This window comes from Maniola jurtina, chromosome 15 (assembly GCF_905333055.1).
Source record: "Maniola jurtina chromosome 15, ilManJurt1.1, whole genome shotgun sequence".
Lineage (NCBI taxonomy): Eukaryota > Metazoa > Arthropoda > Insecta > Lepidoptera > Nymphalidae > Maniola > Maniola jurtina.
In genome coordinates, this window is record NC_060043.1 from 9800785 (window position 1) to 9825382 (window position 24598).

At 35.0% G+C, this 24598-nt stretch overlaps 1 protein-coding gene across 4 annotated transcripts in view; it reads left to right on the plus strand.

The window, feature by feature from the left end:
- The window catches only part of LOC123872255 (fibronectin type III domain-containing protein 5), a 153482-nt gene that overhangs the window by 121882 nt on the left and 7002 nt on the right, over window positions 1-24598 (plus strand). For 2 of the 4 annotated variants that reach the window (XM_045916422.1, XM_045916423.1), the window contains exons 6-8: window positions 2096-2233; window positions 3953-4030; window positions 4590-4610. In XM_045916422.1, the coding sequence (XP_045772378.1) occupies window positions 2096-2233; window positions 3953-4030; window positions 4590-4610 (237 nt within the window). The remainder of the gene's footprint in view (window positions 1-2095; window positions 2234-3952; window positions 4031-4589; window positions 4611-24598) is intronic. The other 2 variants (XM_045916424.1, XM_045916425.1) reach the window with 1 other exon arrangement.

Consider the following 24598-nt stretch of genomic DNA (forward strand, 5'->3'; position numbering starts at 1 on the left):
GCGAGAACTTATAAAATATCTGTTTATTTTGATAACAGGCCATAATATTATATTTATTAATGTTTTATAAATTAAAATCATTATTTTAAAGATCAAAATTGTATTATCAGTTTATCACAGTTCTATGACTTAATGCAATGATAATAACGAGATGCCTAACTCTTACAAATCCAACAACTGACAGTCAAGAAGTGTGCAATATTTTGAATGATGATTTGACGTTGTCTTGACTTTGACTTTAACTAAGATAAAGGCTCTTAATAAACAAACATACGAAACTACAACTCTACACAGTCGATCAACAGAGAAGTCTAGACAGAGCAATCCTACGAGGTCAAGGGTCGAAATAAGGGAGGAATTATACCAACATATTATTATGGATAATATTATGGGCGCTACGAGTAGGCCCGATTCATTTAAAAACGTCCGGGAAGGGCATACTTAGTCTCAGTGTATTTTTTTCCTTTGTCGCCTAACGGACTTTATGAGATAAAAAAAATAAAACATATGTAAATTGTGGTAGATAGAAGATCTATATATTTCGACGTACTCCCTAGCACAGTGGTAAGTGCTGACATCTTATTAGTGGGAGGTCCTGGGTTTGATTCCCATCAGGAGTTTCGAATTTAATAATTCCTGAACTCTGGTCTGGTCTGGTGGGAGGCTTCGCCCGTGACTAGTTACCACCCTACCGGCATTCCGGTACGATTCCGTATAGAATCCAAAGGGGTATGGGTTTAATAAAAACTGCCATACCCCTTCCAAGTTAGCCCGCTTTCATCTTAGGCAGCATCGTCAGTCGTCACTTACCATCAGGTGAGATTGCAGTTAAGGAATAACCTAGATCTGAATTATAAAAAAACTAATAACAACGCATGCTGCTAAACCAGTCTGCAGTTTTACAAAAGGTAATAAATTCAATGATTGAAAAGGTATTCACCCTGTGGTATTTGCAGTATTTGCTCCCTGATATTGGATAGCGTATCTGTTCTCCACAGGTTGATTCGGTTTCCACTCAATCCACGCATTTGTATGCAAATAGCACCACCGGAATTCATATAGTTGAACAAACACACTGTATTTCACTTATAAAAGAGATGAGGTTTTGAGAGCATCAGTTTTCGCTTACTTTTTTTAATCAGTACAAATCAGCCCTCGAATGCAATCTCACCTGGTGGTAAGTGATGATGCACTCTAAGATGGAAACGGGCTAACCTGGAAGAGGTATGGCTGTTTTCATTACAAACTCCTTTGATTTCTACAGGGGATCGTATCGGAACGCTAAATCGCTTGGTAGTACGGCTTTGCCAGTAAGGTGGTACGGCCGAAGCCCTCCACCACTGATATTAAATTGCTCAAAACGCACATAGCTTTGAAAAGCTAAATGTACTCGGAATAGAACCCCGGACGACCCGAATAAAAGACCGAAGAATTGAATTAAGTTAGTTCAATTTTTGATTTGATTGTTAAGAGATGTTTCCCTAGCGCTTTCCATATAGGTATACCTTCACAGTGAATACATAAATATGTGTCAAAGTTATACAGGCTCACAGTTTTGTATATGTAAGTCTTGGAGTCACTGTACAAGTGTTTATAGATTTTTACAGAAATTTGGTAAACTACCAACAGATATTTGTGTTAAGAACATCTACATTCATTGAGTTTGATTGGTTAATATTTTTCAAATCTAGCTTAGTTCTCAACGAAGTATGTATGCATGGAACGCACTAGTATAGGGATATTTGCAAAATGAAGTAACCAAAATGTACATTTTGATAGGAGGTTTTGTCGAATGGTAATCAGAAAATTCGTACTGATACTGAATTATTTAGACTTATTTAGCCTAGACCGTTGTGATTGTTTAGGTGGGGTCACCACGCCATATTAATACTTAAAGCCTTTTATTCGATTTGGGCGAAACCACAACGAAGAACAAATCGTTACTTTGAACTTTTTCGTTTACATTTATAATTTAGTAACGTCCCTTTCATTATACAGATATCTTTTATTTTATAACCCATTCATATATTATGAGTTTGCTGGCTCTGCTTTAAGTTTGCGAGAAAACTTTCTAATAAAATGTTACGTTCAACAGATACGGGGCGTGGAGATTGGAATAGTCGTTCTAGTGTTAATAGTCTGGATCGGTGCCATTGCTCTATTCTTCAATAGATGGGGCAAGATCCGGATGTTGCTACCGTACCAGCCCGATTACAAACAAGAACAGCTAAAGGTAAAGAGAATAATACTGTTACTAATAATATTGTTACTAGTATAAAACACGCAGAAGTAAGACATTCTGACGACACTGATTCTAATAATTATCATTATGATTCAAACCAAATCAAATTTTTGATTTATATTTCTATTTTAATTAACACTGTTAAAGGAGATCGCACACAATCGTAAGACGCACAGGAGGTGCAAGAACTGTTAGAGCCACAAGTGCAATTTTCAGTCATGAAAATGCAAATCCGTGTGACAGATTCGGTCTCACTATTCGCATGAAAAAAAAAAACGTGTTAAAATGCCGATAATGTCAGATAGTGCTAATCTCTATTGACTTTGAGAAGCTGCTATAAAGCTTGATGGTAACTAACCAAAATAAAGTAAAGCGATACTTCACGCCAAAACAATACCTCACACTTATCAGGCTCAGGTTCGGTTTGACATGGAGCACTTTTATCACTTTGGGATGGCTCTGCCATGTACACTCCATGCAGATTTAGACTGTATAGATTACCGCACCACAATGAAATTATTGGAGATCAATCATTAACCGTCAAATTGCTCAGCTTACAGCACTGACGCAATGCACTTATCGGTCTTCTATCGGATATACTTTGGAGAGCATGCTCAGGTATTTCGCAACCTTGATCTTCCTTCTTGAATGTGTTGTAGGCTTTGTAGTCACTACTAAAAATGCTTTGTTTTTATGGCTCTATCAGTTTCTGCAAGTCTCGCGTGTCATACCTCGGTATGCGATCACCTTTAAACAATTTTGATCACGTTTTTATAATTTTGTGCACTCCATTTTCAATCAAAATTTTGACAGGTTGAAGCCCGTTCTTCAAATTCTACGCCATAGGATACATCGATGGTGTGTTTTTACTGTAAATGTAATTGCTATCACTCTTGTAACATGTAACGTTTCTTCTTTAAATCATATTCTAATCGAAAGTACCCTAATAAAACTGAAATAATAAATCTGTTTTAACGATTAACAACTGCTTTCGTAGTCCCAAATAACTGCCCCGTCTTTTTATTGTTATCTATCAAATTGATACCATAATAAACCTTACAGTAATAACCTATAGATTTTAGGTGGCCTATTTCTTTCAAAGCTTGGAACCGCATTATTAAAAGTCCCTTTTTTATATTGTATAGATGCATTTAGATTCTATTCCTTAGCTTTATATCGGCTATTAGTAGGTTGTCCAAAATAATCCAAAAACCTGGAAGATAAATCATCAATCAATCATTAGTTCAATATTTCCATACGTATCCGTCTTGTTCTCCAACATTACTTTGACAAGAATCGCAATGATCAATCACACAACATCATCTATTTCAGTAACTATGTAGGATTTATGATTGTTTTCTTCAGTTTTTGCTAAATTGGTACTATCTTCGTCGATTAAGTGTATAATTCGGTAATAATTCTCAGTTTAATACAGTTGTTTTGTTTTTTTTTAATTCTTGATTTTTGGGAGTTTTTTCCATTTGGAAAATGCCACTCCGTAAGGCCACATTATATACTTAACCACTTATTTGCGTAAGGCCTTCTTGTATAGCCATAACAGTGCCCTAGCCTCATCCGACAGAGGTTGGGATAGGGCACCGTTACAGCCGCCGACCTGGCGAAGAATGGGAAATCTATTGCATATCTCCCATCTCTCCGCCTCGTCCCGCACACATTCCACCAACCAAATTGTTTTGTTATTAACCTCAGGTGCCAGGAAGCAGCGCTTTAGCTGCTGCGACAGCGGGAGGGACTTGTGGAGCACATTCAGCGCCTTCCGCTTGTTCGGTAATTACCAATTTCTTATTACATTCCTTTATTTATTCAACTTTTATTAGATTCCTATTGAAATTTACGACAAAACTTTCATCATTCCTATGTTAAACTTAAATTAATTAAATCAAATCTTAAATTCAATCAACATATTCCTGATAAAACCGGTAATGCACTGACTGTTCATCTGGTGCGCAAATGTTTATGGGTGCCGGTAATCACTTAGTATTAGGTAACCCGCCTGCTCACAATGCATATTATAAAAATATTATTATCTGTGTTAGTATTAGTACTTTCTAATTCACAGATGTTATATAGTTATCAATGTATAAACTATTATCGCCTTGAAGAATTTTTGCTCTCACGGTTACCTTTTGCAGGCGTATATGTCACAAACTTATAAGACTTTATGTATTAGTTTTTTATGTTATAAATTATATCTTTACGTTGTATCATTATAAGTTAGATTTATAAGATATACCTACCTATCTTTATGTTGTCTTAATTTGAATGGTTAAAATATTCAGAATTATTATGTGTAAATTTTCTTCTTGTTTTGCAAATATGGCATTAGGATATTGGAAACCATTCTGATGTAAGAATTTTTTTAAAGTAATTGCTAAGCACGAAATAGTAGTAGTATTTGCCATCATTGATAGTATCGCTTAAGCTTTGGTTTCCTAGAAATATCGGCTGTCATATTAGCCGTCACACAGCGGGATATGACTTCACTAAAACATAAGACAACAACTAACGTTTTTTGACACCATAAAATCGATGTCTAAAATGCCGTGAAATAGCGGCATCTATGTGATGGCACCGATACCGTAGAAAATTAGAATTTAACACTTGTAGAAGTTAACATTAATTGACAAACGCCGGATGTATTGCAAAGGCTCGCGTAATGCCTAGTACTTGACGCCTCAAGGTCATTGAAAACGAAGGTCTGAGATTGCAGTACAAAGACAGGGTTGGCGTGATTCCTATTCAACCGCATTGCACCATTTCTATACCGTAAAGGTCGAGAAAATCTTCTTGTTCATGAAGCTATATAATTAGTTACTTTGCTCTAGCATTCACATTCCTGTTCCTGTATAATTAGTTCTCATTTTCTTTATGTATTGGTACGGTAATGCAACAGGTGGTATTCTAAGCTTTGAAATATTTACTTACAGTACCCCGCAACAAAAAACTACAACATCGAACTGTAGAAAGAGATAATGGGGTGCGTTTGGAACCTTCGTAGTTTTAGTCTTAAGTTAATAATTAACGTAATTAATTATCACTATTGCTTAAATTATCTTGCAATTCAACAATTGACATTTAAAATGTGTACAAAGTACGGTTTATTTTGAATAAATGACTTTGAATTTGATTTCGGCTTCGTAGAGTGTCGTTATCGTCTCTGTTACCTATACCTGTGACGTTTTGTTGCTAAATTGTCAGTCTCAAGAACAGAGAGGATACTATGAAACCGAAGCTGCCGTTTATCTCTTTCTAAAGTTTGATGTGTGATATTTCCTGCCCGGTCCGTATTTTTGTAACTATAATTATTTATTATACTTACGGAGTATTATACTAATCTTTAACTGGGTACGCGAACCACTAGACTTTTTAGGGTTTCGTACCTCAAACGGAAAAAAGAACCCTAATAGGATCACTTTGTTGTTTGTCTGTCTATCTGTCCGTCTTTCTGTCTGTCCGTCAGTCCGTCCGTCAATATCGAAACGGCAGGTGGCTCGAACCTTCGAAATAAATCATTTTATCTATAGTTTCTGAAGATAAGTTTGAATATATTTTTTAGCCACTTCAGCTGCTAGAGAGGCTACATTCTTATGAAATAGTAGTCAATGTACGTATATACCTAATCTAAAACTCATGTATTCACTTGATAATAATTTATCATTCTTTCATTTAACCTCAATGAAAGAGTAGGTGTTTTGTAGATTTTTTTTATTTGATACATATCATTTAAGTGGGATGGCGTCCCAGCATCAATTTTCCACTCCACCTTTAATATATCTCACCTTCAAGTCAAGGATGCTCCATCATAGGCTACATCATCACTTGCCAGCAAGTTTGATTGCTATCAATAGTAGATTAAAAAAAAACAGTAAATTAATTTGAACGTTGCCGTTGCAGAAATTTAATCAAACCCTACATTTTGGCTATACAGCAAAAAACCAATCTTTTGTTACAACCGTATTGAGCGAATTTGTACTTCAATATTTTCATCTGTTTTTTACGCTTTTGAATTGTTTTGTGTGTGTTCGTGGTTCCGCGGTGTAAAAACGAATTGACAAAATTCGTATTGGGTTTATTAATTGTGGTGAGATTTTAATTAACGAAAATTTCGTTCAGGGAAATAACCAAACCAACCTTATTATACACTACAGTAGAGTTGTGAAGTAATTAAATCTATGGATGTAGCAACTAGGCTGTTTTAGGGTTCCGTACCCACAGAGTAAAAACCGAGCCCCATTAATGTCTGTCTGCTGTCTGTCTGTCTGTCTATCCGCGTGTCACAGGTCTCTAGCTCGTAGACAAAATGATTTTGGTAATTGGTGTAGAAGGTTGACTTAAAATTAAATGTTGATGTAATAATTCAATTAAATTGTTTTTCAGGGGGATTCCCATAAATGAAAAAGGATCCAAGAAAAATAAATATTTTTTTCTTACCCTAGCATGTGGTATATCACTGTTTAGAACTTATTGAGTGGAGGACCTATGTATTTTTTATTTTATTTTTATTATAAAAAAATAAAGAAATAGGGGGCCGTCAAAGTTGTCAGTATTAGACCAATATTGTGACGGAGGGTATCTCAAAACTAAACTAGTTAGGGATATGAAATTTCGGTATATTATGTACCATATACGTACATTAGGGTGGTCCTTATTCCTAGAAAAAAAAATTTCTTTAATTTATATACTATAAGAAAGTATTTCAGTATTTTTTTAAATTTTTAAATGATATTAGGAGTCGCTACCAAGGTTTGAACTTTAAATAAAAACTCAAAATCTGTATTTGTAAGATTCTTTATTTTTATAGGACATAAAAAATATTACAAAATTATTTTTGTTGATATGAATTAAGATATAATGTAGATTATACTATATTTAAACAACAAATACTGAAAACAACGACTTATAAAATAATTTGTAAGCTGAGGCCAAAACAAATGAACATTTTTTGGGTTTTTTCTTTCACGGCTTACTGCGATGTTCTAGCTCGGAAAAGAAATGTTTCATACACCCAAAATATGATGTTTATAGTTACGTACGGAACCCTAAAAGAGCGTCGCCCGACTCGCACTTGACTGGTTTTTATTTTTTTATGAGTTTATTTCAAAATAAAAAGTTTCATAATTAAGTTGGTTTCTCCGTGCTCGTTATTTGTTCACTTATCCATACTAATATTATATATGCGAAAGTGTGTCTGTCTGTCTGTCTGCTACGTTTTCACGGCTCAACCGCTGAACCGATTTTAATGGGTACAGAGATAGCTTACGTCCCAGAAATTAACTTCGGCAACTTTTTATCCTGGAAAAGCAAAGAGTTCCCACGGGTTTTTAAAAAACCTAAATCCACGCGGACGGAGTCGCGGGAATCATCTAGTTTCGAAATAAAAAGTTACATATATTCTTCGTGCTCATAAGAGCCTGACGGCTTGACTGAGCACTGCATATTCTTCAGTAAGTTTGAGTACTGAAGTCCGAACAAAAAAGCGAATAGCTTATTAAAAATTTCAATTATTTAAAGCAATGCTAGATCATATTATTATTAGTTAAATCTAAAAATGCGGATATAATCGTGGAGAAAAAATTAGAATATTCTAATAATTATGATACAAAGTTTTCTTAAAACAGCCATAAATATTATAATGTAAGTTTACTGAAAGACGTAAAAATTTATGGGTCGAATCCATCAAAAAGAGGTGTAGCAGCTGTTTATAATCCCATAAAGAAGGCTATAAACGGCATTTTATTTTATAATGTGTTGCATTACAAAGTTGTTCTTACGGTATGACTATAATATTGTACGAGGCACTATTTTTACACAGGGTAGGTATAGTTTTCACATTACCCCACTTGGCTTGGTATAATAATCTTACTTTGAAAGTTGAAAATACTTATTATTTGTTTATGACTACATTTTAATAGTTTTCTTGTGATGTAACCACAAATTCACGGTTTTTAGATTTTTCCCCTAATGTGTTCTATAAGACCTATGTACCTACCTGCCAAATTTCATGATTCTAGGTCAACGGGAAGTAACCTATAGGTTTCTTGACAGACACGACAGACAGATAACGAAGTGATCCTATAAGGGTTCCTTTTTTCCCTTTCATGTAGGGAACCCTAGAAAAATAGGAAGAGTTTTATTACCTGCTTACGGTATATAGGTATGTAGGTATATTGAGTACGCATTTTCCTTATGGGCTTAGTCAGACCCTAAGTGACAAGTAAGGTCATTATCGTCAATACACCCTGTCAATGTGGATTTTGTTAAGTGACTAATGATGGGAGCGAAGAGTCAAAGCCCATTAAATTACCCTAACTTCACGTCCAAGTGCCGAACTCACTTATCATGCTCTCCATTGTTGCTAAGTAGTTGTATTGCTAATTGATTCCACTTACTGCCCTCTTGTTTATTTTGAATATCATCCACTATTGTTAACATAGGGATATTATTTTATTGTTACTTGAATTTCAGGAAAATAAAATTTAACTTCATTAATAAAACTATAGGGCTCAAGTGTACAACGTTGAAATTTTCAATCTCAGATGCTCGTGAATGGTATTTATATTTATTTAAGTACATGTAGAATGTAAATTAAATATTACTTGCTTTAGTGATGGAGAAAATTCGTGAGGAAATCTTCATGCCAAAGTTCACCATAATGTACTCAAAGGTGTGGGGAGTCTGCCATTCCGAACTTGGTTGGCCCACTGGCCAAGTGTTTCACTTGACCAGCCTGCGTACTTCGAGCTATTAGATTTTAGTAGCCTTTGATAGTCCCCATAAGAAAAGCCCCATAAGAACGTTCCTTATAAAAAGTTTTGGGATACAAAAGGACGGATGGAGCTTAATACAATCTGATGTAACTTCGGCTTATTGAAAGCCAATAGAGGATTACGTTCTAATCTATTCTATGTTCGAAACTAAGATTAGTAATAATTATATTCAGATCTTCAGGATTTCATAAAGCTACCTGTAAAGGCTTGGAAAGATGTAACGCGTGACGAGAACATTTCTAACGCGGCTCTCAGAATTTATTATTCAAGGAAATGTAATAGCCCGTTTTTCACTGGCATGCGAAAGTCCTCGAACAGTGCCCATCCATACCGTTGTTTTGCACCGTTCACTGACTTTCGCGCTGGAATTTGCATGGGGGTGAATAGTGGGGGTATGAAAGTTTTCACCCTATACTTAGAGCTTGAGAATGGAACGCGCTGTCATGGGGCTCCGCAATGTAACTAGGTTTATATAGTTAATTTTACCGTTCCTTTCATCGCGCTTTGTGTTTCCAAACCTTTACTATTCCGACTTTGGCTAGTTTAGGATACGCCGATGTTAAAATTCCATACAGAACATACACTAACATATCCGCGACTTCGTTCGCGTGGATATAGGTCTTTTAAAAATCCCGTGGGAACTCATTGATTTTCCAGGGTAAAAAGTGGCCTATGTGTTAATCCAGGGAATAATCTATCTCCATTCCCAGCCAAATCCGTCGAGTGTTTTTTGCGTTAAGAATTAATAAACATACATACATACAAACTTGCGCCTTTATAATATTAGTGTGATATATTCGTAGGCCATAATGTTTCAATTTAGTATTCAAAATTAGGGTATTGGCATAGAGCATTCTATACCTATTTATGGAAGTTTAGCGTTGGAAGTATTTTGACCTCTGATCCTCTTCAAACCCTCTTCAAATACATAGAACTTTGTCATTTACTTTAAGTTATTTGAGTGTAGGTTTATGCTCTAGATCTCATATAGAACATTACTATTTACTTTATCTTGGAATTTGTAGGGCGTATTCGACAAAGTAAACATATTAGGCATAAATTATAAGTTATGTACATTGATTATATTTGAATAATTTATTTAACAAGATTTTAAGGTTCAGATTTTAGAGACATTGTGATTTGCAAAGTGATTTATTAAAAATCTAGAATTTAGTTAGTTAAATAAATATTTGGAACAAAACAATTCCTTTTTTCTAAAAACTTACTTCAAACAAAGCTGGGGTACAAATTTAGGAAATTAATCTGAAATTCTTACGATATCGGCAAAACCCCGCGGGCCTCAATATTGGTCCGACATCTGGGATCAATTAAAACTTAGCTGCTTGATAATAATTAATTCATCGCTGATCTACGGTCAAGGAAAATGACGTGATAAACTTTGGTTTGATTAAGCTTTTATGTTGGGCTTTCCTGTGGGAAAATGTATTTAGCTTTATGAAAAAGTTAAAATACCGTTCTACTGTTGTTTTAATCATTTAGCCAACAAAACTGGTATTAGAGTCAAAGTTAAGTTACGCCAGAAGACTTGCTCCGTCGTCTCTCCATTCAGCTTTCTCTACTCAATCTTCATTTTGTTGGCTCGGCTTGCTTCATTCAGGATCTCCTTTGCGAACTTCTGGCTTCGCGTTTTACAAAAACACTCTATAAGACAGCGTGCAGTCTGAGTGACCAGATTTCAATTTTAGTCTAGTAAAACGACAGACAGTAAAATTTATGGTAGTTCTAGCTGATGCCCGCTAGTTCGTTCGCGTGGATATAGGTTTTTAAAATCGCGTGGGAACTCTTTGATTTTCCGGGATAAAAAGTAGTCTATGTTGTTAATTCAGGGAATAATTTACTTCCATTCTAAACAGCCAAATCCGTCAAATAGTTTTTGCGTGAAAGAGTAACAAACATACACACATACTTTCGCCATTATAATATTACTGTTTTTTTTTTGTTATAATCACTAGGTTCGTTTATTTAGTGAAGTGCGTGCAATTCTGCCCTGGAAAATCTCTACCTAAACTCATTTGTATTTAATGTATCACGCCTGTCCACAAGATACTTTACATACATAATTTAATATTGTATCTGTGCTATATACCGTATACATTGTCACAGTACATAATGACCCGTTTAATGAACCACCTGACGATGGCCGCACGAGATTAAATGACCCGTTATTGAATACGATACTACTGTTAATTAACACCAGCATGTAATTATATACTATACCTACTAAGTATATTGTTTAATTCCCAACCATGAGGTGTTAATTGGATTTATATTGGCAATCGGATGTAGGTAGAGTGACACATTATTGATGCAGTACATTAATGGAGTATTGTCTCTATAATATAACTAGAGATCGCCAGAGGCTTCCAAATTCTAGAATTCCAGCTTTGTTCCTTGTCTACATTTTAAAGGGAAAGTCGATGCAATATTTCAGCTTTTTAGCTTCGAGAATTTTGGGTGGGCGTTGATGACTTAGTGAGTCAGGCCTTTTCTTTGAAAAATGAACGTCAAATCATGAATTTGCCCTTCCATGGTAAATGATTTTCGTAAACGCACACGTCACGTTTGTTTCCGTGAACTTTGTAATAATAATGTCTACATAACTGTTTAAATATAGCTGATGCGAGCTGTACTCAGCAGTTAGCCAGGGGTCCTTTTTCAAGGGGACTCTGCTCGCGACGCGGCGTGAGCAGAGTCCCCTTAATGTACTTTACCAGTTGGGCTTACTTCGACTAACCGCGTGAATACAGCCGACATCAACTAAGGCTAAAATAATTAACTGTAGGTATCCTAACAATGATAAAGTTATACGTACGTTAGTGAAATTATGCATTTCTATTAGATTAAGCTATAGGTATTTCAATTTTTATGGATAAAAATTATAGATAACATAAAATCAAACGATAAAGATAGGTGTCGTGTTTAGCCACAACATTAACATCAAAAAGTAATTGAGCCGAAACTGGAGAATATTATCGATACTTTGCATGCTTGGAAGCATTCAGTACATGTTGTGTCCATTCCTTTCCATAAAATACTATTCACGTATTATAATATATATAGATATATATTTACGTATTATATATGTACATAACGAATTCGCGAATGCTTGTTTCAAATCTGTTTCGTCGGTTAGTCATCATCCTCATGACCAACCTATCACCAGCTCACTACTAAGCACGACTCTCCTATCAGAATGTAAGGGTTTGACTTGCCTAATGGTTAATATGTTGACCTCCTGTTCGGGAGGTCAGGGATTCGATCCCGGGCACGCACCTCTAACTTTTCAAGCATTAGGTATGTTATGAGACTGAACATTTTAATATTTTGCAGAAGATACTTATTGTACTTGTACCTATGTTTTTTGAGCAATGAATGATTTCATTATTTATTTATTTCAATATCACATGCTTTAACGGTGAAGGAAAACATCGTCAGGCAAACTGCATACCCGAGAGTTCACCATAACGTTCTCAAAGGTGTGTGAAGTCTGCCAATCGACCACCATGTGGTTAATAGCCAAACCCTTGAATGCTGATAGAAGACCCATGTTCAGTAGTGAGCCGGAAATGGGTTGGTGTGATAGTGAAAGTAGTCAGTTCTGTTTTTTAACCGAATTTAATCGGACCGGCTTTGATCGGAAGCAAAATGTCACCTGTAATAATAATATAACCTTACAATATATGGAATTGGATTTGTAAATGCTTGCTTGATTTGATCCAGATATTGGAAAGCAACACAATACAGATGGCTTGGCCGGGCGTCGAACAATCGCAGCGTACATCGAGGCCGACTTATCGGTACAGCTAGGAATTGCTCACGTACTCGTAAAAGGAACGAATTTCGTACTACGTTTTATTTTTCGGACGTACAATGGAACTAATTCGCTTACACTGAAGTTAAGCTTAATATTATAGCCGTATGAGATACCTTGCCATAAGATTTCCTGTAAAATAGCCTCTCTGTTTATTTGTCACCATTTTTGCTTTACCAAAACTTAAAACTAAAACATAAACATTGAAAGAACAAGCTTTATTTATCTTTTTGAGAGATTTCTAACAGAAGCTTTAGAATGTGAGAACAAAAACTTACGAAAAGCAGAGTTTTTTTTTTAATTATATAGACTAGCGCTTGGCTGCAATCAGACCTACTAGCATGTGATGATGCAGCCTAAGATGGAGCGCGCTTGCCTAGAAGGTGCCTATTCACTCTTGACTTGAAGGTACCCATATTATAGGTGGAAGAGAAAACTGATGCCGGAAGGGCGACATTGCGAAACTATATCCATACGTAATATTGTATTGTAATTGAAAAAGTGTCTTTTCATGGCCCATCCATTTCTATGATTTTCAGACGTTTAGCACCTTGATAATTTGCAACCCGGAGTCGGACCACGGCTACTTTTTACCCCGAAAAATATTTTCTCGGGATTTTTAAAAACCTAAATATACTTACAGAAAAATAAAAAAACTGACTGATTTAAAAGAATAAGAAATATAAACGCAGGCAAGTACAGTTAATAGCTGGTTTCAGAAACGTGAGATTTTGGAGGTATTCTCTGTAACTTACTCGTAGACTCCCACTAGAACCACAGCGCAGGTCAACTACATAGTTTATCATAATATTGGGTACGTATAATAGAAATGAAAATTTACTATTAAATTCATATTACTTTAACTTTTAAACTATTTTGATCTAAAATTCTTTAATCAGTCAATTCAGTCAGCGACTTTGAGCCAAGGTAACTGATTTATACAAATTCTTTTCATTGTATTCTAGCTGCAATACTTAGTATAAAGTTAAATTAAAATTAGGAGTCGTATTTACGACTCTGAATAAGCGTAATTTAGGACGATTAAACTTCAGTAATCCGTCCAGTAGCTAACTTTAAGTCAGTAATTGTAGGTGCTTAATTATTTCCATTGAAATCCAGCAACGGAAAATCTTTTACATCGCTTCCTCTATAGAGCCTTATTTCTTCAAAATGTGTACTTCTTTATGTCCGTCATAAATAATTTGACATTTTTAACCCCCACCCAAGAAGAAGGGTGTTATAAGTTTGACGTGTGTATCTGTGTATCTGTCTGTGCCTCTGTGGCATCGTAGCTCCTAAACGAATGAACCGATTTTAATTTAGTTTTTTTTTGTTTGAAAGGTGGCTTGATCGAGAGTGTTCTTAGCTATAATCCAAGAAAATCGGTTCAGCCGTTTGAAAGTTATCAGCTCTTTTCTAGTTACTGTAATCTACACTTGTCGGGGGTGTTATAAATTTTTAATTTACACTTGTGAGAAAATATTTTACATGTAAATAAAATTCAATCAAAAAGTCTAAGCGTATTTGCACGAATTTTGAGTAGATAAACAAAAACTGTACTAAAGTTTTTATTTATGCTGAAAAGGTTAAAGCAAAACGAGTAGCTTAGTTTTACAATATTTCCATTTGAAAACATAGCAGTTATTTGAATTTAATTATTATTTTCATTTACTGACAGAATTAATTATTTTCATTCTATCTACAGATAATCATCTAGCCTTATTTTACAAGTATTTCTATTTCAAATGAGTTCTCAGTACAAAGCAGTCCATTTTTATACGGCAAAATCTATGTGAATGTGAGGCACAAAATATTTTAGCTTCTTCTACAAAGGATTTCCTTAGAAAGATGTTATTAAAAAACAAAGGGTTAGAAAAATAGGGTTACATTTTTTTTGTTTGTCATAATCTCAACGTGATTGATTTACTTTCTTTCCTACACCTGAGCATCAATTTAGTTAGGTATGTAAGATGACAACCTAACAGATTTAAAATGTATAATTAACTTTTAACATATTGTTATTTAAATATACTTTAACATATTATTATTAAACTATCAATTAGCCGACATACGTGTCATTTCATTTTCAGTTAGCATAAGTTAATTATTTTTCCTGCAACCATTATTATAATGAAACAAACAGAATGGTATCTACTCGTAAATTATAATGACATACATAGTTGATTAAAATATTGTGCATTTCCAAACAGGCAGATGCTAAATGATACTTCATTGTGTCATTGATTAAAAACATTTCAGTGAACAAATTAATAGGTAAGCTTTAAGAGGGCTCTCTCCGTCACTCGTTTCATACAATCGTAGTTCCAATTTCATTTGAATATTAAGCAACCAAAGTCCATGAAATTTTGCAGACATATTCTAGAAACTAATATCTATGTCTGTGGTTTTCCAGATTTCTGTTAAAATATTCGGTTTCAAAGTTACGCGGCCTTAAAAATTTTCATACAAATCTTTGAGCCCCTGTAATTTTAAAACTACATATTTTTAGAAAAATCTAAAACACCACAGACACAGATATTAGTTTCTAGAATATGTCTGCAAAATTTCATGGACTTTGGTTGCTTAATATTTAAATGAAATTGGAACTACGATTGTATGAAACGAGTGACGGAGAGAGCCCTGTTAAGGGTATTTTCCATGAACCATCGCACTAATTGCAACATGCGGTAACGACTCCGAGCGCTTTTCGTTATCATTATCACGATCAACCGATAGACGTCCACTAGCCTAGAAACAAGTCTCTTATACAAACTTTCATAGCCACAGTCTTGTGCCACCTAAGTCCAGCGCATCCCATGCGACTCGTTTAGTGTCATTTATGTCTGTCTGTCTGTCAGACAGTCAAGAAAGCTATAGGGTACTTCCCGTTGACCTAGAATCATGAAATTTGGTAGGTAGGTCTTATAACACATGTACAGGAATAAATCTGAAAACCTCGAATTTGTAGTTACATCATTAAAAAAAAAACCGGTTCATTAGTTTAGGAGCTACGATGCCACAGATACACACGTCAAACTTATAACACCACTCTTTTTGGGTCGGGGGTTAAAAAGAAAAGGTGTTTGAGTGACTAACTGATGTATCAACGTACAGCTCAAACTACTGAACGAATCGGGCTAACATTTGGCATGTAGATAGTTATTATTACGTAGAAATTGCTAAGAAAGGATTTTTCGAAAGTCAACCCCTAAGGGGATAAAATAGAGGGTAAAAATATGTGTAGTTTCTACTGGTTTCCACGTGGCGTTGTACGGAACGCTTCACCGCTCGCCGGTGGGTTAAAAAGTAGAAACTAGCTGCCAACCATGGTTAAAACCTCCAAACCAGACCAAATAGCTCAGCGTTTGAGAAGCGGCCTGAATTCCGAAAGGTCGGCGGTTCAAACCCCACCGGTTGCACTATTGTCGTACCCACTCCTGGCACAAGCTTTACGCTTAATTGGAGGGGAAAGAGTAGTATTAGTCATGATTAGCATCATGGCTAATATTCTTTTGAAAAATAAAAAATGGTTTGCCCTTGCTACCAATCAAACTTGGGAATCACTTATTGTATCACTGGTGGGCCCACTTTTGCATCAGGGAGGTAATCAAATATGTTGCAATGGTTTTTGAAAAAACGCCCTTAACAATAAATTTATGTGGTAACGAATGGATGGCGTGTTGCCTCCGTGTGCACAATTGTAGGTGTTAGCTCGAAACTAGGACATGTATGGCTGAATATTTGATTACGTCTAGGTATTTCTATTACAAGCTTTTATTTTACTTGCAATGTTAGTTGTCGGTTCAGGTCAAATTCCGCAAGTCAGGTTTAACCTACTTACTACCTAATGTCCAGCTTTTTACTTATTTTATTTTTTCTTTTAGATACCATTACTATTCTATGTCTAACACTCTTTTTAACTCCCGACCCAAAAAGAGGGGTGTGATAAGTTTGACATGTGTATCTGTGTATCTGTCTGTGGCATCGTAGTTCCTAAGCTAATGAACGGATTTTAATTTTGTTTTTTGTTTGAAAGGTGGCTTGATCGCAAGTGTTCTTAGCTATAATCAAAGAAAATCGGTTCAGCCGTTTGAAAGTTATCAGTTCTTTTCTAGTTACTGTAACCTTCACTTGTCGGGGGTGTTAAAAAAATTTTAATTTACACTTGTTGTTTATTTATTTTATGACTAGATAATGCTCACGACTTCATCCGCGTGGATTTAGGTTTTAAAAATCCCGTGGAGACTCTTTGATTGTCCGGAACAAAATGTAAACTACATAAGTCTGTCTCCGGGATGCAAGCTATCTATGTACTAAATTTTATCAAAATCTGTTGAACGGCTGGGCCGTAAAAAAAACAGACTTGTAATATTCGTATGGACTTTTTAAATAAGGAATTGAATCCACGATCTAAGGCTTCAAAAGCAAGTAGTCGTCTCCGTCACACCAAAAAGTGATAGTTGATAGAGTAATTTAAGTTTCAGAACCTAATTATCAGAAACTTCGATAATACAATCAAGCTTAGAAAACTTTAGTAGTTTAGTACCTAATCGAAAATGAATATTTGAACAGTGGTTTTCAAGTGGTTTCTAGAAGTAATATTATATTTATTAAATTTTGAATTACTTTCGCTGAAATGTTCAACACAAAAAATAAATTAAGTGAAGATTAAAATAATTTAATTATATTTGTAAGTATTAGGAGGTATTAGTTTTCTCTTCACTTTTTTGAAAGTTTCAAAAAGCGTTCAGCGTAAGAATGTTAAAAATTTTAATAAAGAAAATTTAAGGTTTGAGTTTTAACAGTTTTTCTAAATTTTGTTATTTAGGAAATTAAAGATTTTAAAATTAGGAAGTGTTTACCGTTATTTCTAAATTCATTACATTTCGGAACTTATTTGTGGTAAAAAACTAGTATGTCGCAATAATATGTGACATTTTAATATTAATTTTATTGGGGCGTTGGAAGATATAAGGGGGTGGAAAGGGCTTAGTTAACCGAAGTTGAAAGAGGCGGCTTTAACAGGGCTCTCTCCGTCACTCGTTTCATACAATCGTAGTTCCAATTTCATTTGAATATTAAGCAACCAACGTCCATGAAATTTTGCAGACATATTCTAGAAACTTATATCTGTGTCTGTGGTGTTTTAGATTTTTCTAAAAATATGTATTTTTAAAATTACAGGGGCTCAAAGTTTTGTATGAAATTTTTTAAGACCGCGTAACTTTGAAACCGAATATTTTAACAGAAATCTGGAAAACCACAGACATACATATTAGTTTCTAGAATATGTCTGCAAAATTTCATGGACTTTGGTTGCTTAATATTCAAATGAAATTGGAACTACGATTGTATGAAACGAGTGCCGGAGAGAGCCCTCTTAAGCTTTTCGGATGATGATCGCCTAACTTTGTTTCGAAGAAGGCACGCGATGATAATGATGTAGACGGAGAAAATGAGAACAAAACTAAGAATCTAATTTTTGATTGTTCCTCATCTGTGTTAAAGTTAGCTTATTTTTTGGACAAGTGTACATATTTTTGGCTTTAACATTTTAGAGTGTGTCATAGACAATACCTACATCAAAGTACTTAAATAATGTTCTGATCCACTCTTAATCAATTAATTATTTATTAAATCATTATGGTAAGTGGTCCTAACTACTAGTTTTTATTTTTATCCTGGATATCTATGTCTCTTTACACAAAAAAATTTTGAAGCAACATAATACACCAGTGCTTTCAATCATCTCACCTTACATCAAGAAAAAAAGAATTCCTTTTACAAATTTCTCCCTTTACGTGCGGACACATTTTAACGAACACTCATAAAATAAGATGTTCGAAATGAAAAAGAAGGTATTTTTATTTTCAAAAGGCATCGTTTGCTCTTCACTCGAGCACTCACTTGAAAAGAAAATAAACAAATATAAGTAAGTAGTACATATAGAGATAAGATAGATTCGTAATAAGGACTGGAAGGAAAGGAATGTAAAATTATTTTGAATTGAAATTTTCCAGTAGAACAGAACAGGAAATTAACAGTGAAGTAATAGACTTACAGGAAGTGTACCAATGCTGGTTAGTAATAATTTTATAGTATCGGATTACACAAAAAATATACGAGGACATCAAGAAGGGTGCCAAAACTAATTTACAATTTATTCGATTAAGGAAACAAGTTTAGTGTTATCTTGTTAGAAGTTTAGAACTATATTTGTGAAGGTAGAGCTTATTTCAGACTTTGCCTTTCCAAGCACCATTACCCATATTATAAACGCGAAAGTGTGTGTGCTTGTTGATTTATTGATTTAATGGTTTGTTGGGGTTTCCTTTAATCATACCGCGACGGAACAACGGATCGCCGTGATTTTTTTGCATGAATATAGTTACAACAGATCATTTAGGTCAGAAGATATAGGTGACTTTTATTTAGACATAGGTGACTTTTATTTTGGAAAAATCAAAGAATTTCAACGGCATTTTAAAAACTTAAATCCACGCGGATGAAGTCATTGACATCGGCAGCATTATGGGACCCAAAAAGCAGTTAATGATCATTGTTTCTTAATAATTACGAATAGTCATAGTATTTCTCTTGAATATGAAATAAACTGTAATCATCAGATTATTGGCCGATTTTTCAATCATCAAATAATTTTAATTTGAGGAATAAATTTGAGGGTTTGACGGTTTTTGTATAAGAAATCTGTCAATATCCTATCATAGGATTCTCTGTTTTGCTTCTTTTCCTTCTCTCTTCTATAGCTATCGCCTTTTCGCAGCTTGCTTTTTGAATTGAAAGGGCAGCGTATTTTAGTAAAGGGTAACAAATTTGCCATCCCATAAAGCTTATCTATGATGTCGCTGAAATTTACGACCGCAGTTCCTTAAGGTCAAGTGTAAATAGTTCAAGATTAGATAGTATCTTTTGAAATTATTCCACACTTACGAATTTTCGCCATTGTTATGCCTCTAAGAGTCTTTGCACACGAAACATTTTCACTTGCATTTCAATGCACGTCAGACGTAAATATAAGAGTAACCAAAGCGATTTTGAACGATTTAGCGTAGCATTACGGACATAATAATTCACTATTTTAGAAAAAAATAAAATAATTGACTATTTTGTTTACAAATTCGGTTTGCAGATCTGTTTTTGCGCGTTTTTCAAATGTGCATAGATGTAAAAAAAATGTAATCGTGTGTAAAGGCACAAAACCAAACAGTAGGTAAAGATTCATTATTCATTTTATTACCTACGTCCTACATACCTAATCCTCTTTTTTAAGCTTTTACCTTTTTTATAGATTTTATCAAGTTATTAATTGTTGTCCATCATAACTTTTTTTAATAATCTACAACTTCTATGAAGCTTTTATGTAACAATATAGGGATTAGCACAACCATTTTATCAGTCTTTAAAACATGTCTTTAATGAAAAAGTCATAAGAGGTAAGATGCAACTTTTTGCTACAAATTTAGCTAGCTTATAGATCAGACATTTTATAAAATATTGTTTAAAATATTTATTTTTTTAAATCTTTATTTTAAGAGATTATTCGCTTAGCGAATATGCCTCTCGATATAGCTACAATATAGTGCATTCTAAATCTAAACCAAAGATTACATTCATATTAGTGCCAATTACCTTACATAGCATTCCAGTACGATGTGTCGTGTAGAAATCGATAAGGGTTTAGCGGTTGGCTGGAGTATTAATGAAATCTATGAGCCTTCCAGGTTAGCACGCAATTATTAACCCCCGACCCAAAAAGACGGGTGTTATAAGTTTGACGTGTGTATCTGTGTATCTGTGTGTCTGTGTATCTGTCTGTGGCATCGTAGCTGCTAAACTAATGAACCGATTTTAATTTAGTTTTATTTGTTTGAAATGTAGCTTGATCGAGGGTGTTCTTAGCTATAATCCAAGAAAATCGGTTCAGCCGTTTGAAAGTTATCAGCTCTTTTCTAGTTACTTTAACCTTCACTTGTCGGGGGTGTTATAAATTTTTAATTTACACTTGTTTTAGACTTTGATGTCGTCTAACATATGGAAAGTCATGATTTGTCATTGAACAAAATAAACGTTACGTTCCGGCTCAAATCACCATAATCATTCAAAAGTTAAGCAGTTAGGTACAGGTGAGAAAAAAAGGTGACAATTTTAAACTACCAACTCTTCCCAGTATGTATGAATAAAGAATCGAACCCGATGATACTAGCAAAAAAATCAATATGGTGGTTGTATGGAGCCAATTTCAATTGTAAATTTTTCTTTTTAGCTCGTTTTTAGCAGGGCAACCGTGCTATTTTATTTTAAATTACGACTTGTTGAATAGATTCGAATACTTTGAAAGTTTAAAACAAAGATTTCGATTTGGACCTTGGAGGAGTATATAGAGATTTGAGATGGCCGTAGAGTGGATATTTAAATGAGACACGTGTGTAAAGTTCCAAGCTACGTTTATTACTAATCTAAGTTCATACACTACATCACTACAGTTGCTCAAAAAGTATTATGCGCAGGACGTATGTATGCTCTCTCCTGGACTCGGTGCGCGAGTCTGACTCGCATTTGGCCGGTTTTTTTTTTAAATTAAGTACGACTTGTTGAATTCGAACACTTTGAAAGTTTGAAACAAAGATTTCGATTTGGAGCCTTGATTTCAATGATGCGCAGGACGTATGCTGTCTCCTGGACCGTTGCTTCCAATACCCCCGCCGCAGCGCGCGCGACTGCGGCTGTCAGTTCGCCCTGCTGCACGCGGCGCCGGACGAGCTGACGCAAGCCAGCTAGCGGAGTCCGGCCCGCGCCAGCTCGCGGGCTTGTCCTCACTGCCAATGCCGGTGCTCCGGTTGCGACCACCAAGTAAGCCGTAGCACGCTTACTAGTGTGTTCTCCAAAGTACAGTCGCGTCACTTACAAATTATAATGAGCCGGACACACTCAGGATGATGAGATCTTTAGAACGCACTTTGACTTTACTCTACACTGTTAAAACGGGACAGCGTTATACCGCTGGCATAGATCTGTCCCGTTTTAACTGAAAATTAAGTCTAAGCAAAGTCTAAGTGCACTCTAAAAATTTCAACCTCACACTGGAATTCGTTCTCAAGATAGGGGCTAGGGGCTTCTTTAGGGAACTATTCAGACGACATAATTGTGTCATATTCAACCTTAATTCATTGCTTTAAGATTGAATATAACACATGCCCGTCTTAATGGTCTTCTAAAGAAGCCCTTATCTTGACTATTTATTCCAGCGTTAGGGTCAGTTGACATTGAGGTGAAAGAGGAGGGAAGCGAATTTTTGAAGCAAAATTTTACCCCGTTCACACTGCATTAAAATCTCACAATTTTTGGAAGATAAATCTTACCAAATACGTAGTAGTATATACTTTGAATATACAACCATTCACATGTTTTGTGTACTGCAAAAAACGTGGGAATGATCTATACTCAATGTATCCGTCACTACGTATTCGGTAAGACTTATCCTACAAAAAAAAACGTGCGTGTTAATGCTGTGTGAACGGGGTCGAATGGGTGGGTACTACTAGTGTTCCCGGCTCTATGTATATCTACACATATTTTGCTATACACGCACGCTCAAAATTGTTTTTTTGCACAAAAAGTTTCGATCACAATTGGATTTTTCACGTTTGCTCATGAATTTTTGCTAGAACACCAGTGGCGTGCTGCTGTTTGCAGGCATTTTTGATCTTTTACTCTTTTAATTTGAATGTCACGTGCAGTGAAATTATATCCATGCATATCTGATATATTATCTTATAATGATGTTTTTTATATTTTTAAAGTACAGGCAACAAGATGATAGAGCTTTTCGAATATTATTAACCCAGAAAATAATATTATATTTGACTCTCGTGTAATCTACTGATCCTTAAAACATAAAACTTACTTTTTTAATGTCTTATTAAACTTATCAACTAGGTAAAGTGTTCTGTATAGCTAAGGGTCAAAGCATACTGACGCAAAACGAAGACATTCGTTCCACAATGGTTTTAAATAAAGTAAACTTTAGCTCCTATAGGTAATGTGTGGCAGTGGAGGTAGAGTACAAAATATTTTAGATAGTTTTATGAAAGACGCATCGTTTCTCTTATACTTCCCGATTGCAAATGTGCCCTGAATCCAACATGATCTTGAGTCATGACTATGCAGATTTCTAGAATATTTGAACGTACGAAGGCCATTTCAACCCATTTACAGGCCAACACACATAGAAGAAAGGAAAAGAAAAAAGCGCTAGGAAAAAGTAAAATCTATTAAGAATGAACTTGGTCAGCGTGCGTGCACAATGAAGCTAAGAATAGCCATTGCCTACACTTGTAGGTGTGAAATGCAATTTCTCCGCATCGTACTTCCTTCGACTTAGCATATTCCCGTTGCCTATTTTACTAAAATCTACGTATTCTAACCTGCGAAACCACTTTAAACTCGTATAGTAAGGTTCAAGGTAAGGTTGGACATCTTTGTCGCTGAAAAAGTTCAACAAAATTGAATCAAGCTATTTGTATTTGTCCTTATTTTATCAAACACGTATTCATACTATAAAGATGTACCTCCAGTAAAAGCTACTTCCTAGGTTATAAATAAACTACATTGTAAAGTTACCATATGCTAATAGAATTTATAGTATTTATTATTCCTACTTATCGCTGTATTAACCACACTACATGGCACATTAGTTATATTTTTTTACCCTCACACAAGTTATCGTTCCAGTTTTTATTCTTGGCGCTTTGTTTTATTTATTAACACAGCAGGCCAAGTACAATTAGTACGACAAAATTTCTTCGTGACTTTTTCATGAACTAATCTTTGCAGAAAGTGCGAGAGAGATGTGTCGCGCCTGTAGTACATGGGCTGTTCCAAACATGACCCAATAAAACACTTTGTACTCGCACCCTTAATAACAAAATGTTAAAAGTTTTATATGACTTAGCACTGGATGTAAGGTCAGCTGCCTTAATATGGACGCTTTCATATGGTTTCTATAACTGCCGAAGTCGATGTCTTAAGCCCAAAAATAAAACCGCCGTACTTACAAAGTTCTCAAATTTTTAATTACTTTATTTTTAACTCCCAACGCCTTCTTAGAACTTTATCTGTTCGGACCATTGATTGAAACTAAAGTCAAGCACAATTTTTAACCGACTTCCCTTCTAAGGTTATCAATTATTCAGTGCGTACGTTTATCAATTTATATCACGGTTATGTATGGAATCTCACTTTCCTTCCTGAATTCGCACTAGAAGTTCCGCATTTGAATCCTCTGCATACTTGACACTCGACAACAAAAGACAAATGTTTTTCACGAGCAAATAGTAGGAGACTCTTTGTTTACTAACCTTTTCCGTTGAAACGTTCGAGCGATTCAGCCTTTTCTTCCTCATACCTATCGACCTACTAACTCTCGAATCGCGTGCCTCGAATGGCAACGTTGCCAAATGGTTGGCAAGATTTGAGTAGGTATATGGTAGGTATCATATTTCGCGAGCTTGCAATAAAGTTTATTGCTGTTCTAAGGATAATTAATATTATTTTGTTGACGTCGTAAAGTATTGGCATTTGAAATAGGTACCTATTCATAAAATTTGGGGTTCTCTTTATGTCTGTTTTAATGTAGATAAATAGAATATACCAATAATCAATAATTTCGGACGTATGTACCTAATACATAAGTGATGACGTCGCTATTTTATCCCC